General features: G+C 38.2%; 1 protein-coding gene across 6 annotated transcripts in view; it reads right to left on the bottom strand.

Moving 5' to 3' along the window:
* ASPH (aspartate beta-hydroxylase) overlaps nt 1–16,563 on the bottom strand; it is a 239,825-nt gene that overhangs the window by 174,808 nt on the left and 48,454 nt on the right. For 2 of the 6 annotated variants that reach the window (XM_066378986.1, XM_066378987.1), the window contains 2 exons: nt 7,881–7,922; nt 5,170–5,755 (listed from right to left, as the gene is read on the bottom strand). The exons of 3 other annotated variants lie outside the window; for them this stretch is intronic. In XM_066378986.1, coding sequence (XP_066235083.1) covers nt 5,400–5,755; nt 7,881–7,922 — 398 coding nt within the window. In that variant the 3' untranslated portion in view covers nt 5,170–5,399. Of the gene's footprint in view, nt 1–5,169; nt 5,756–7,880; nt 7,923–16,199; nt 16,516–16,563 lie in introns of those variants that run through there. One more of the 6 variants, XM_066378988.1, reaches the window with a different exon arrangement.

The following is a 16,563-nucleotide window of genomic DNA, read 5'->3' as shown; positions in this document are numbered from 1 at the left end:
CATTCTGCTCCTTAAGGCTTATAAAATTGAAGCTTTTGCAAAAATTGACTTCTATGTAAAAAATGATACCCAAACTGGTCACAAACATCTAGTTCATGTGGTTTTATCCTTAGGCAAATGGAGGAGGCAGGATGGCAGGACATGAGAATGAAGAGTGGTCCCAAGGGTTTTCTCAGATTAGATGGGTCTGCTGTATAACACTCACCCTTCGTTTACTATCAATAAAAAACATTCTAGTTAAATAAAACCAGGGGAAAGTAAAAAGAGCTTCACAACAAAATAAACCTGATTTATGTGATGATTAAAATGTAGTATTGCCTGACCAGGCGGTAGTGCAGTGGATAGAGCATCAGACTGGAACGCAGAGGACCCAGGTTCAAAACCCCAAGGTCACTGGCTTGAGAGCGGGCTCATCGGGCTTGAAAGGAGGCTCACAGGCTTGAGTGCAGGGTCACTGGCTTGAGTCAGGGATCATAGACATAACTCCACGGTCACTAGCTTGAGCCCAAAGGTCGCTGGCTTGAAACCCAAGGTCACTGGCTTGAGTCCAAGGTCACTGGCTTGAGCAAGGGGTCACTCGCTCTGCTGGAGCCCCCAGTCAAGGCACATATGAGAAAGCAATCAATGAACAACTAAGGTGCTGCAATGAAGACTTGATGCTTCTCATCTCTCTCCCTTTCTGTCTCTCCCTATCCGTCCCTCTCTTTGTCTCTGTCACACAAAAAATAATAATAATGGTAGTTATTTACCACATGATTATATTTTCTTATATTACTTCAACCGTCTAGAAGGAAGCCCACACTCCGCGTGCCCAGAGACACTGGAGCACTGAGATCCCACAGAACCAAAGAAAGAAACACCCACAGCTTCCCCTTGGCTCTGTAGTTATGTGGGCCAATCAGTGTTTGGCTTTGTTGTGGTTTTCCCCACATAAGCTAATCTAAATAGATTCACATAGGTAATCAAAAGAAATATAAATAATAAACTTAAAAGTAAAACTAAGTATGTTCCTAATATCTTGAAGAAGAATAATGAATGCTTTTTTCTACAGAAACACTGAAACTTGCAATACTAGAATGGGGAATTTACAGTTTTTGTGGAATGGAGTAGAAAACCTCCAAAGAACATAAATTGCTTCTATAGAAAACGTGTTCCAAGTACAAAGCAAATTTGTAAATAAATTTTATAATTAGGCTGGTTATAAAATGTCTTGATTATAGCATACACTTAAGAGTACGGTTAATTATTTCATCATGTTTTCCTAGCCTTTACCTTTGATATCTTGTGTTTTCATGTTGTAGCTGTATCCTCTAAATCAGGGGTCCCCAAACTATGGCCCATGGGCCGTATGCAGCCCCCTGGGGCCATTTATCCAACCCCCCACCGCACTTCCATTAGGGGCACCTCTTTCATTGGTGGTCAGTGAGAGAAGCACTGTATGTGGCGGCCCTCCAATGGTCTGAGGGACAGTGAACTGGCCCCCTGTGTAAAAAGTCTGGGGACCCCTGCTAAATCCTAATGCATTCTTACAGCCGGACATATATAAACATGTATAATTACTGTTGTTTGTCCTCTCAGTGATTTCAGTAGAACAAACAGGTCCCCAGCACACCCACTTCAAAGATAAACTAGTCACAAAGGATGAAGGACTTGGCTGGCTCACAGCCTGCTGACAAAAGCAGGAGTGGGAACCATCCATGGCCCTCGGTCCCCGCACATTTTTCAGGACTAACTGAAACGCCTGAGTGGTGTTTCATTTTCCCAAAGGAAAGGAAGGCGGGGGGCCAGCACGGGATCTGCTCAGCACAGTGCATGCGACTTGCCAGCCAGTTCCCACAGCCACGGAGGGAAAAGAGTTCACTTCGATTCACAGATGAGGAAAACCGGCATCGCCAAAATGCCTTTTATAGTGAGATAATACGAGTGATCAGTTTGGAGAATTGTTACCAATGAGCGTGAATAGGAAAAACCACTGCAGAGGACACAAGAGAGAGGGACCCATGTCAGTGGACGTGTCGTCTACCAACCCATTTCAGGGAATATGAACTTAACAATTCTCTTAAAACATTTAAAATTAAAAATCATACTCGTTTACTACCTTCCTTTTCCAGTGGAGGTTTCAGTTAGGAGTCCTTGTTATCCAAGCAATCGTGAGAACCAGTCAAGTCACAAAGGGGCATGGCGAAGCAGCCCTAATGCTACAAACCGTTCTCTGTGAACTCGTCACAAAACCAGCCCCTGGATGAGCTCGAGCGTTCATGCGGACTGATTTATGTCAGTCCTTAACCACCCCCTCTCATCGTGAAATGCTCAGAGAACCAGCCACATTATACAGATCACCCATACAGCATAACTGAAAATCTTGTAAAAAATATTTCAAAGAGATGCCTGCAAGTGATGTTAGAAATAAGTAAAATTCACATGAAGAGCCATTAGGCTGTGAAACATAGAGGTTACACATCACAACAAGTAAAGAAAAATTTAATGGTTAAAGTGCTTCAAAAGAGTAATGTGAATATTGAAGGAGTAAAAAAGATCTTGGAAAAAGTAATAGGCTGTCAACTGTTTCTGTAAAATTGATCATCTTCAACGTGGTCCCCAACCTTTTTTGGCCCATGGACCAGTTTAATATCAGAAAATATTTTCACGGACCGGCCTTTAGGGTGGGACGGATAAATGTATCACGTGACCGAGACAAGCATTAAGAGTGAGTCTTAGACGGATGTAACAGAGGGAATTTGATCATTTTTAAAAAATAAAACATAGTTCAGACTTAAATATAAATAAAACGGAAATAATGTAAGTTATTCTTCCTCTGTAGACCGGTACCAAATAGCCCACGGACCGGTACGGGTCCGCGGCCCGGGGGGTTGGGGACCACTGGTCTTCACAACGACTTGTCTACTCACCTGTGAAGCACTAGCATACAAAAGTTTAAAGAAAATTATGCCAGCATGTCATTTCTTAGAATTCTAAGTATCATCTCATAGTGCAATTTAAATAAAACATTAGTTAGTGAGATGACAAAATATTTTTCGTTTTATTTAATTTTCACTTTTCAGGACTCCCAATTACTTCATATTATAAAATATTTGTCTCAGTTTATAGCTGTTTTATTTAAAAAGGTAACCTTTCTAGTTTTAATTCTCCTTAGGTAACAATGTAAGGCAGCAGAATATAAAAATAACTATGGAGTAAATAAAAAAAGTGAGTAAAATCTAATACCAATGCAGTCCAAGTGTGGCCTCAACTTCAATAAAATTCAGTTAAAACCTTTATTTAATGAAGAAAAGGGAAGGAAAGAAAAAAAAGAAAAATTAATTCCTAGTTCATAAGAACTCTTGAAATAATCTTTAAATGTTTTAGTAGAGATGTTTCAATTCAATTCTTGAGCTGATCAATTAAAAAAAAACTCAATAGAACTAAAATATTTCCCAGTGTTCACTAAACAGCAACAGATGTTTATAGGCTTCTGCTGATTACAGGTTATTCTAAATATTTTTTTTCACTCATTTTCTTAGAATTTAGCCTTTATGTACTTTATGCCCCCTGCAAACACCAGGGTAAAATGACTAGAATGCTCTCAGGGAATGCAATTACAATTCTCTGCTTCTGTAAGGTGAAAAAATCATCTGGTGATATTAATACTTAAAATCCGGTATCTACATTTGAAAATCAGTCCTTCTTGGCAGCAAGATCTGTATCAGGATGTGCTGAAAACCTGCTTTGCTCTGTGTCTGTCCAGTTCACACCAGAGCCTCCCTCTGCGCCCAGGAGCTCACATTTCTGCAGGGAGCAGCTTGCATGGTGCAGCGGAACATACTAACCTCTAGCCAAAGCTTTGTGCTTAGCAGCCAGACTGAGAAAACTCACCCACCCCCACTACACAAAGGAACTGTGACAAAGGTGAGTAGGTGTAGTTGTGACATGGGTCACAGATGGTCACCAGCCCTCACCAGGCCAGTGGTAAATTTCCCAGGGATTTTTCTCCCGGAGCCATGCAAAACACTGCCCCTTTACACTAAGACTGCTAAACTAGAAAGCTCTGTCAAAGGCCTGCTGAGGGCCATAGACTTAATCAGGTCACCCCCATTAGATGATTAAGAACTCATGCACAGAACAGCACAAACCATTTGTAGAAACCTATTCAAACTGAAATTTCCTTTTATTAAATATTTTCTTAACTACATTGACTTCTAGTTAGATCCCATATGTGCAACTCCTTAGAAATGGTACACAATTATGACACAACCCAACATGAAAAACATATGGCATTCCACCAAAATAACAGAAAAACTGTGCTATAAAATGGAAGGACATCTTTATCTGAATAATTAAAGCCTTTCTATAATGATCCTGAGTCTGTAAAGATATAAATGTGTTCTAAAATTGTTCTTCTAAATAAAATTCTCTTTTATTCATGACTATATCCAGAGTTCTTGAGACAGAGTAGCTGGCACATAGCCCTTACTGGGTGACAGTGGGGCAGGACGGGGGGCGGGGGGAGGGAGAGACAGCTGAGGAGGGCAGAGGGTTGGAGAGATGGAGGAGGTAAAGGAGACAGAGCCAACAGGAGAGAGATGGGAGAAGGAGAGCTGGATTAATCTGGGAAGAGTCTAAGGAGAGGACAGTCCTAAGAGACAAGGGGGTAAAGGAGACAGCCAACAGGAGAGAGATGGGAGAAGGAGAGCTGGATTAATCTGGGAAGAGTCTAAGGAGAGGACCGTCCTAAGAGACAAGGGGGTAAAGGAGACAGCCAACAGGAGAGAGATGGGAGAAGGAGAGCTGGATTAATCTGGGAAGAGTCTAAGGAGAGGACCATCCTAAGAGACAAGGGGGTAGGGATCCAGAGCCTGAGGAGGGAGGACTGCAGGGGATGTCACCTGAGCTTGAAAAAGTGCCCTGCGAAGAGAAAGAAGGTGGGGGGGGGGAGCAGGAAGGAGAAGGTGGGAAGAAAACAAAAGGCAAACAGAAAGACAGCAACTTCCTCCCTACCTGAGTAGTTATCAATAACCTTCAAGTTATGTCACTCTGCGTATAATTACTATTTAAAATCTAAATATTCTTATTCAACTCCAATAAAGATGTTAAATATATTAATAAGTTCATTACAATTCACATTAAACATATACATTTATCTGGATACATGATAAATAAACAAAAATAGAATGTTATTACATCACATTTTTATTACATATTTTTAAAGCTTCATCTTTTAAGTTTAGAAGCATTAGACAGTGTACTGAAATTTCCAAGAATATACTTGTTGAGCACCAATAAAGACATTCAATAGCTAACTTAAACATCTTCCCCAACCAGAGCAACACTACATTTTCTACGCGCATGAGCAGCAAATCATGATGAACATTACCATTTCTTCAGACGATGACGTCAGAGGTTCAGTTCTTTCTTTTCTGAATAGTGCCCTTTGCGACCTGTGCCAGTGTAGTCGAACTTCTTCCTTCCTTTCTGTCATCTTTGTCTCTGGATGTCACTTTACTAGAAATATCCTTTATATTAGTTGACTTCTTCCTATTTTCTTTGGTTTTAGAACCTTTATCTAGTCCCGTTTTCTCCTTTTCTCTGTCCTTCTTACTCTTCGGAGACTCCTTCCTGGCTGTATCGGAGTCAGCAGTCTTCTTATCCTTCCGGTCATCCTCTTTTTCTTTCTTTCTCTTTTTTCTCTCTTCATTCTTACTTTCCTTCCTTGACTCAGACTTTTCTTTTGCCTTCTTGAGCTCTTCTTTAGAGAGTTCTTTAACATTCAAGTTATCCAATCAAAGGAAAAAATGTTTATTGAGAGAATCTCTTAATTTATAGAACAGCAGCTTAGTGCAAAAGTATTGATTTTTTTTTAGTCTTTCCACACACTTAAAATAATCATTCAAAAAGTGACTTTAATACACTACTTTTAAGTTGGTTAAAAATAGATGCTATTCTCTATCAAGTATCAGCTATAAAAACAATTCTGGAAACTTGCCATCACATTTTTCCAGTTTAAAATATGGAACAATTTGTCTTAAAACAAGGTTAACATGCAGTATTATTCAAATGAACGCATCCATAAAGCAGTACTTTACAGTGTTAACTCATCCCACAACTCTGTATAACATAATTAAAGGAACACTGACACCATAAGAACAAATTTTCTATAACTTGCAAGTATTTGTACAAAGGTAATTTAAAAAGGTTTAGCTCTAACAAGAAAGTATGTCCTTACTAATATTTGTGCTTTAATACTTGAAAAGAGTAATGAAAATATTTCTATTTATTTTTAATTAAGAAAAATACAATATCCATGAGGATAAAAATTTAAATTCCTAATCTACAGTGTCTAAAATGATAAGTAGAATTTCTTTTCTACTCACCTTCAACATTATGAAATCAGTATTCCTTTAAGTTTGTTTCCTGTTATTCTATGTAGAACCACTCAAGCCAACATATAAGTGCTGTCCATGCTCTCACAGGGAAGAGCGTAACTCAATGGAATATACAGTAATTCCAAATCTCATGTAAGACATTCCTTTCAATGTGCTTTGTATAGTTCAATAGTGCTGCTAGCCAAAGGTTTACATTTTACCCTCTTGCTCTCTCATAGGAAATCATAAGAGATGCAAGGTGTTTACCATATCTTGTGGCATTTAAGCAGAGACAAAGAAATGGAATATTTCTTTAATATAGTAAAATGTAGAAGATATTTTTACCCACCAAAATTAGGTAAAATTCACATGGCACAAAATGTTATTCCGTTCTTCCTGAAGTTTTATTAAAACCCTGTAAAAATGCAGACGAGCACTGACAAGGACTCCACCAGCACGCCCTCACCCCGCGTCAGCGCCATTCCCGAGCAGCACAGATCGCGGCACTGCAAGGCCGGAATCCGGGCGGCGCTGGCAGGCCCTACTCTGCGTGCTGGTTTTAAAACAGTAAGTTTTTGATGTTTAATGTGCCTCTCTAGAGTAAGAAGTAAAATTACTCTTTATTTGGTATTTATTTTGCAATCATTTATATAAAACTAAAATGGTGAAAAATCTGTTTTCTTCCCAGAAATTATTCAGGTGAGATACCAAGTTAAACCATTAAAATTTCCTCATCTTAAAATTAAAATATAAATCACAAAATCCTGAAGCTCACATAGTGAAAGTCTCACCTGTTAATGTTTCACCAAAAATGAATAACAAACTACAAATATGCCAGGCACTAAAACACAAGAGAATATTACATATTTTATAGAGAAAAACACACACTTCTCCCATGCCTTCTCTGTGAAGGGCATAAATATTTACAAGTGAATAGAAAAAAACAGAGGGATATAAAATAAGCTGTTAGCCTACATGGAATGGTTCACAGGTAAAATTATTTTTAAAGAATTCAAATATTAAATATGGAAAATTCTATACCAATAGAATGCAGTGCTAAAGATTATAAATCTAAGTTTTCATTTTACTGGAAACTACAAGTTTGCTCACACTAGCTTTTATTGTGCCCGAAGAAAGTTCCATCAGAGCTTTGGAGAAGTGAAATCAATCACTGATAAAACAAGTTTTAGGTTGGAGGGTAGAACTGTGTACTTGTAAATTTCTGTAAGTATAAATTAAAATTTATACTTAAATAAAATCATGATATTGTTATATATGTTTTTATGTTGAAGACATAAAGTTTGACAACATGAAACAAATTATTGAATATTATAGGCTTGAGGCACTAAAGTTTTTAATAAGGCTTTGATAAAACTACTTATGACCAAAGGTGCATTCAAAACCAAAAAGCAGAAACCTTAGCATTAGTAGCTGCATTTACATAACATATCCAGAAAATGTCATGCATTTTCAAGCATTAAATTTGATTCACTCAAGGCTAATTTCAAAAATAGAAAATACCTTTAGCCTTAGTTTTTCTCTTGGCTACCCCACCAGGTCCTTCTGTTGATATTTACAAGATGAAAATAGGTTATAAACAAAATATTAAGGTAATTAAAAAATAAGATATCTATACAACAGTTTAAATTGGTGTATCTGTTAAACAAATTAAGTTAAATTCACCATTTGAAAAATACATTTCTTCAACATATAAATATCATTTTAGAAGCTTGTTTCCACTATTTATAACAGAAAAATGCATTAATTATAATCAGCCTATGACTTAGTCAACTTCACAATATACTTTACATGTGACAGACTTGTTGGCTTCAGAATTGTCTATTTACCACAGGAAATGGTGTTTTCCTCTCCGTGGTGCATGAATAGACAGTGGACTTCCGCCCAGACACAATCAATTACAGGCACCAAGGGTGAAAGACCTAGGACTTTACTTTCCTACCCAGTCATCATTGCCATCCCCAAAAAGGATAGCCTAGCCTAATTTAATAGAATTTTGATCTTTACTACTTGATTAATCATTACGTTTACCCTATAGTTTCAAACTTTATTTAAAAATTACACAAGTACAAAATACACTACAGTACCATTATGTATATATTAACTTTTTTGTTCTTCATCTAAAAACTCTGCAACGGCTTTTCTATTTCCTCTCTTGGTAAATGAAAGTAATGATAATGGGTTTCTTTTTAACCCTCTAACAAATGTCAGCACACACAGCTCTCAGTACCCTCTTATTCTAACCGGGTTATACCTAGCACCCCAGCCAACGGATGCTCCCCTTGTTGCATAAGTGCTTTGTTATACTAACGTATCAGCAAACTTTCCAGAGGGGCATTTCAAGTTGCCAATCCATTTCCTAGACCAGTGATTTCCAGCCTTCTTCATCTCATGGCACAAATAAACTAGTAAAATTCTGCAGTACACTTCAAAAAATATATTTTCCCAATCAGATAAAAAAAAAGTTTTTTTGATTCATTCACACTGGATGGCTATTGTTGTGTTGGCTGTTGTCATTTTTTTTTATTTGACAGTCTAAAAGAAAAGAGGTCAGTGGCCCTGACTAGATAGTCAGGTATTGCATGTTTTAAAAAGTCTTGTGGCACACCAGTTGAAAACCGCCATCCTAGGCACATCAGGGTGGGAGATATGAGTAGTGTTCATCTCGTGTGAGGCAGCAACAGGTACGATCTGTCACTCTACAACCAAGCCACAAGAAAGTCCCCTACGCTCTTTCATACTTATTCCTGTTGGAAACTGTAGCAGTCACTCCATATTTTTCTCCAAACCATAATCACACTCACACTTCCAGCTTCCATCAAATGAGACAGCCCCACTTGAGAAGGTAGTTACACTGGCTGAACTATCCCCATCATCATTCTGGCAAAAAAAACTAACAGTATGTCTTACCACTGACTATATTTTAAAAAGAAACTTGAATTAACTATTGCATGCGGCTTTCTATTATCTGTCCAATTACTTTATACACATACACAACCATAAACAGTATGTGATGACAAGTATTTTTCCCAGATTAACCTCTCTTTCCTACACTCTACTAAAAACAGCATGCCACCTTGCAATAATGAATGCTTCCTTGGGCCACTCCCCACTGAAGATTATTTCAAAATAAAATAACAGACTTATTCTTATACTGGCAAGTTTTAATTATATAAGTATTATGCAATGTGCAATATAAATTAGCATAAATCATTAAAATGCACCTTTAATGATATTAATGTTTCCTCCTGACACTTGCTGGTTCTTAAAATGAAGCCCTGAATTTTCCTGTTAAAAAGCAGAGTGGCCTGAACAGGCGGTGGCGCAGTAGATAGAGCGTCAGACTGGGATGCAGAGGACCCAGGTTAGAGACCCCGAGGGTGCCAGCTTGAGCGCGGGCTCATCTGGTTTGAGCAAAGCTCACCAGCTTGGACCCAAGGTCGCTGGCTTGAGCAAGGGGTTACTCGGTCTTCTGAAGGTCCACGGTCAAGGCACATATGAGAAAGCAATCAATGAACAACTAAGGTGTCGCAACAAAAATCTGATGACTGGTGCTTCTCATCTCTCTCCGTTCCTGTCTGTCTGTCCCTATCTATCCTTCTCTCTGACTCTCTCCAAAGTATCTATTTAGGCTACCTTTCCTAAATTTAAAGCATATAGTCAATAATTTTTCAGTACTATTGGCATGACAACTACTGAGCTAATAATTTAAGTCACAATTATATTTAGTCTCTGAAAAAAATAGTATAGACTCAAAAAAAAAAAACAACACAGTACTTGGAGAACAGGAAGTAAACAGCGAAGTCCCTAAGTACTAAAGAGAGAAGAATCAAGGAAAATGCAGTGTCCTAATAATTAAAGGAGCAATTATAGGTAGGAAGGAAGTCATGAACAAAAGTTTCAAAGGAGGACACTACTGAATGATATTAACTATTAAATGTCCCATAGGTTCTCCAGACTGCAGTTTTACAAGCAGTACAAGAGGCGGCCATATTACAGCGATGAGAAAACACAAGTGGAAAGAAAGGTGAGCAAAACCCAGGGAGCTCATGAGGGCCACTCTTACCTTCTTAGAAGAAAACTGATCATTTATGTATTTTCCCAAGAGTATCAGGGCCACAAAAGGAATAAGGTTTTGAGGAATTTCATCTGTGTTTGTATGCATTGAAGGCTAGACAAAACAAATCGCATGCCTATAGCAACAAGAAACTGAGTTCCTGAGAAAGGGGAGAGATGGTGAGGCCAGAAGAGCAGATGCAGACGAAGAAGAAAAGTTGGCTTTGGAAACCAGAAGATGCCACATCTCAAAAAATGGCTGATGAGTGAGGAAACAATGATTCAAACAGAAACAGTAAATAAATGTCATCCACTGTAAAGAAAGGAAGATAATGGAGCTCCAGCCAGGGTTGACTACTTCGGTAATGCAGAAAAAGTCACCTCTACAGAGGAAGGAGATGATAGTGCGAAAGGTTTTGAACACCTACTGAAGAGAATAAGAGTCACAACAGTGAGCACACCACGGAGGTTCAGTTCAGGGACATTTACAACAGCTCTTTTTCCAACAACAGTGTAAAGCTCAGTGGTGGAGAGGGGTCAATGGTGATCCACAACTGGTAACAGCAGGTAAGGGGGAAAAATCACAAGTTTGAGAAAGTAAAAGATGTGCCTCTCCCCAAAAAAGCATAAGGTATGTATATTAAGACTTTGCATGTATATAATACCTCATTTCTAGCAGAATTAATTTCTTACCATTTGTAACTGTGGCTGATGGGGACTCTCTTTATAGTGTCAAAAACCAGCAAGTATACCCTGTTTTTCCAGGAGAAAAATAAGGAACAATTCCATCAAACAATAAAATTCATGATAAGAATAGTTTCCACATAGTATGGAGAAAATTTATCAATCAGACATTTTAAGCTGCTTTTTTAAAAAAAATGTAATCCAATCAGATAGGAGTTATTTTATTGATAGAATACATTCTAAGTGAAAGCACTCATCAAAGCAGCATTAGGATGTGGCTACGAAGAGAATGGCAAAAAATAATCATCATGTTGCTTCCTTCCTTTGGTCTGTTTACTCTGATGGTTTCTAAGTGACTGCTGTTAATGGTTCGGTTGACTATTTGGCAATTCTCATAGAGAAATCTGAACAAAGTATGTCTAATGTTCTTCCCTTAGAACACAAAGCAGTTGCCTAACGGTAATAACATCATTTTGGCAACTGCCTCAGAACCCCATATCCCACCCACACTTTTAAAATGAAATGTTCTGCATGAAATTAAAATGCTCAATCATTAAGCCAGTGGTGGAACCTGGAGTCCCACCACGTGCAGCAGACATAATTTTAAATGGCTAGCTCCATGACAGTAGCCCAAGTAGCTACTGCAGATTTTCAGAGTTGGCCGCAGAATTGGTAGGTTGGGTATCACTTGCAACTTAGGTCATTCCAGTCACTCCCACAGCCCCTGCTGGGACTTGTGAGTCATTTTGAGCCTCCTTCCCATACTGAAACATCATAATCTATTTAATCATTGAATAAAGATAGCAAAAGAGGCCCAAACACCTAAGTAAAGGTCCTGTGAAGTAGGCAGACATTTTCATTAGAACAGACATCTATTATTTTTTGTAGTTGTGGCACTTCATTTTATTTATTTATTTATTTATTTATTTATTTATTTATTTTTTTGTATTTTTCTGAAGCTGGAAACGGGGAGAGACAGTCAGACAGACTCCCACATGCGCCCAACCGGGATCCACCCGGCACGCTAACCAGGGGCGACGCTCTGCCCACCAGGGGGCGATGCTCTGCCCCTCCGGGGCGTCGCTCTGCCGCGACCAGAGCCACTCTAGCGCCTGGGGCAGAGGCCAAGGAGCCATCCCCAGCGCCCAGGCCATCTTTGCTCCAATGGAGCCTTGGCTGCGGGAGGGGAAGAGAGAGACAGAGAGGAAGGAGGGGGGAGTGGAGAAGCAAATGGGCGCTTCTATGTGCCCTGGCCAGGAATCGAACCCGGGTCTCCCACAAGCCAGGCCGATGCTCTACCGCTGAGCCAACCGGCCAGGGCAATTTTTTTTTTAATTTATTGTGTTTACATAGATTCTAGTGTTGCCCCGAATGCATCCCCCCTCCCCTATATTCCCCTCAACATCTCCCTTGCCCCCAGACATCTAGTTTTGGTAAAAAGCATTTCAGGACACACTATACCAATTTCCTTTTATATTTGTAAATATATGGTATAACTATGTTATCACAGACATTTTTGAAAAAAGGAAGCTATAAACCTTCCAACCTTTATGATCAGTAGGGAAGGGAAGATTGGAACCTAACAGAACTGAAAGACTAGATTTAGGCAGGGATTACAGCCAGAGTTTGAATAAAGATAAAATGCAGATTCAAGTACAGATTAAATATTGGAAGACTGAAGACTTCTGTTAGCATTGGTCAGTTTATTCAAACTTTTAAACTGTCATTTATTTCTCTTCAAAAAATATGTCCAAAATTGTTTCACTAATTTAAGCTGCTTATAAAACAAAACACCTCAGTGTTTTCTAATGCAGTGGGCAACTCCTGAGGTTCTCACTAACCAGAACTAACCCCAGCAAATATCTAATAAAGAAAGTACATTAGGCTTAGCTTTGAAGGGAAATTCAAACGAAACCTGAAGCCTGGTTCCTTACTGCAAGGAGTTCACAGTTAGCTAGTACCTATTGCTATGTGTTACATGGTTATCTCAACAAATAAGGGAGGCAGAGAATTCAGCATACTGGCCCATCAATCAACTTGTGATAATAAAGTCTGAGTCACTGACTTTCATTAAAGTGCGCCAGATATGTGCTGTGATCATAGGGAATTCCTAACTTGCAGAAAACATCTTGCTTGTTTTATAGACCAGAATCTTATTAAGAAAGGGTCACAGAGTATCAATCCCCAAAAGTTGTAACTGCCAACTATACAAATTAAGAATAACGGGTGATGCCTATATCTGCTTTTGATAATTTTCCAAAGTGATAAACATCAAAAGAGAGAAGGAAACATGCGTTCAGTCTAGCTAACTATGGAGAAAAAACAGAATTCAAGCAGAAAGAAGTTTTTCTTGCACACTTGGAGCCAGTTCTGTAAGACGGGGAGGCAGATTCCAGAATAAAGAATGGAGCACGAGATGAAAAAGGCCAGTCCCCACCACCACCACCACAGCGCCCGAGGCTCGGCCTGGGTCACAGCCTGTAAGCCTGCAGCGAGGCCTCCGAGTTTCCATCAATAAGATCAGCACCAGAAGAGCTTCTCCAAGTGAGTTACACCCCACCAACTCACACCCCGGGGACAATCAGGGCTGACGAAGCTAAGAGGCAGAGAAGAAATCCCCAGAGTGTCTCTGCCTGTGTTTGTGCCCAAGTCCAGAAAAGCCAGGGTCCTGTCAGCGGGACAAGCGGCAGCTCTGGGGACACACTACACCTGAAGACAGAGCACACGCTGCAAGGTTCTGCGGCAGCTCAGCATCAGAAACGCAAAGTGACTATAGGACAACCTAAAATTCTATGACTGTAAATTAATATTCAAATATTTTTGCCTTTTAAAGGAAGTACCTCAGTTTAAGCAAGGAGAAAACATTATGAAACAGAAAAGTATACAATTCCTTAGAAAATTAAGAATTACAGCATGTATAATAAATAAAATTTAAGTAAGGACATTTTGATCAGCTTCAAAATACTATATACCAGTTCTGCAAATAACGCTTCTCTCAACAAAAACAAACCTGAGGCACAAGTCGAAGGAAGTCACAGAAGTCAGGGGTTCAGCAACTACCTGAATTTCACCTTCCTCTGAGGTTTTTCAAAAGAGCTGATTAAAAGGGGTACTAAATAAATAGCGAATTATTTCATACCCTCATTTTTCACTTATAAAAATAAAGCATAATTAATTTCTGTACATAAAATGTGTTAGTATCGTGACAAAATAAAAAGGTCTGTTGAGAAATTAATGATTCCAAACATTTTTAAACACACAAATTTAATTATTTACTTCTCATAAACTGATCAAACATCTTTTGGAGTTAGTAGTAACAAAGCATTAAGAAATAAGACTGCTTTAAAAACTATATCTCAGGCATCCAGCTAAGTGAATTTCATTAAAAATGAGGCCTAAGAATGCTTTTAAATTTAAACCTAATGAACTTTGATACTTCACAGCACTCAAATTCAAAGTGGAAAGTGCATTACGTATGGGCAAAAACTGCATAACTTTCAGAAAGAACATTAGGAAATCATATACATTTGTTTCTGAATATTAACATTCCAAGAGCAAAAGTTCTGGACTGTCAGAAAGATGAACAGAATAAAACATATATCCCTTAATAATCAGGGTAGACAAACTAGGGTCCTAACAGCCACATACGCTTCAGAAGATCACTGTTGATGTCCAAAAAAACCTGTAGAATACTGCCTTTTTAAAAAAAAAAACACAAAACTTAAATTTGGCAAATGGACAATCTTAGTGGATTGGAAAATGGACAGGCTACCATTTTCTTAGCCTACAAGAATGATTTCTACCCGAGAAATTGTGTTCTGGTTCCCTTCGAAAAAAAATAGGTGAATAATCTGTCTACAGAAAGAATTTTGATTAAACGTGAGGAAAATATTTGAAAAGCAGAAATTATTATAGTTAAATAAACTGATTAAAAATGCAAACACTTTTTAATTTGAGGCTCGAGGAAGAACCAAAGTTGCTTCAATCTCAGAGATTTAAGAACAGGAAACACCACTCTCTACAAGAGTAAAAGAAACCAAAGGTCTTAGGTCTCTTTACTCTCAAACTGGAGCTTTAAGGAAGGAAATGGATGAACTCTCATTTTAAGAAATGCAGGTTCTATATGATTAATATCATTGTTTTTGATATTATTCAAGCAAACTAACGTTAAGTGAAGAAATTCAAAGATGTTTTTAAGGCTTTCTAATGGTAAAATCATATTCCCCTAGAAAGAATTGCCACTTAAAAAAATTTTGTTTACAAATCTAAAATTCATATTATACCAAAGTCAATTAATAAGGCAATCCAGGAAAAAAATGGAAAAAGACTTATTTAGGATGAATAATTTTAATATGTACAACATTATTTAAGATACATATTCACATTTTCCTTCTTGTGTAATATGCTTTCTTTAAAAAATATACAAATTACTTTCTCTGGATGTATATTTGGAAATAAAATTAAAACTAAATTTTGCTTTCATACACAGAGATATTTGTAATACTATCTGAATACAGTAAGTTAGCTAACCTAAGGCAAAAACATGGAGTTATCTTCAAATTATTTTAAAAGCACCATTAATACAGAATTTTTCATAGAAGTTGCCATTAAGCTATGTGACAAATCAGTTAACCTAAACAAATTACAATTTAAAAAATCAGACTTTTGAAGAACCATCATTTTACACATCAGTCATGTTAAAGATCAACAGAGAAGCTTTTATTTATGAATCATGCCAGAAATAGTCTGATAATCAAGTCCATTATAATCATCTTAATTAATAGTATGTTAGAAAGACAAGCATCAAGGGTTAATCACAAAACAATTTGCTATTAAGTTACTAAATTTAGTTCAGTGAATACAGAAGTTAAAACAAAACGATACAGAAACCAATTATACCACCAAGGACATCACTGTCAATGCACTTTGCAGACAGCTACAAGAATGAGGAATGCCACTTTCTTCAGCGGCAGTGGGGAAGCCGAGCAAGGGACTAGCTGGGAGCCGTGCTGGGGAGAAAGGCCACATGATCGCCTTGTGTGGTTTGATGGCGGCTGCCCCACTGCACGTTAAGCCCTGGGTGAGCAAAGGAAAGAAAGAAAAAGGCTGCTTCTGGTTTTCATAAGCCAATGACTTCAGTCCCTGAATCAAAGTTACTGGTTATGTAAATCCAAAATAACACAAGTCTTTCCCTGAACCCCTTCATTCTGTGACGTACCATCAACACCATCTGCAGTTTCACTTTCTTCTTCTTCTTCTTCTAGCATTTCAAAAGGAGTCATTATATCATAGAGAAAGGAGAGGAAACCATAAAACCAATCTGAACTTTCCTCTGCTAAAATATTAAGGACTTCCTCAAGAGAATCAATGTTTTCATTACTGCCATCTTTGGTCAGGCCTACATAAGAATAAAGGAAGAGAGAAAGAGAAAACAAGGAGAGCAGTT

This window comes from Saccopteryx leptura, chromosome 3, assembly GCF_036850995.1.
Source record: "Saccopteryx leptura isolate mSacLep1 chromosome 3, mSacLep1_pri_phased_curated, whole genome shotgun sequence".
NCBI lineage: Eukaryota > Metazoa > Chordata > Mammalia > Chiroptera > Emballonuridae > Saccopteryx > Saccopteryx leptura.
The sequence above is the reverse complement of the archived record's forward strand: the minus strand, read 5'-3'. Positions and strand labels throughout refer to the sequence as shown.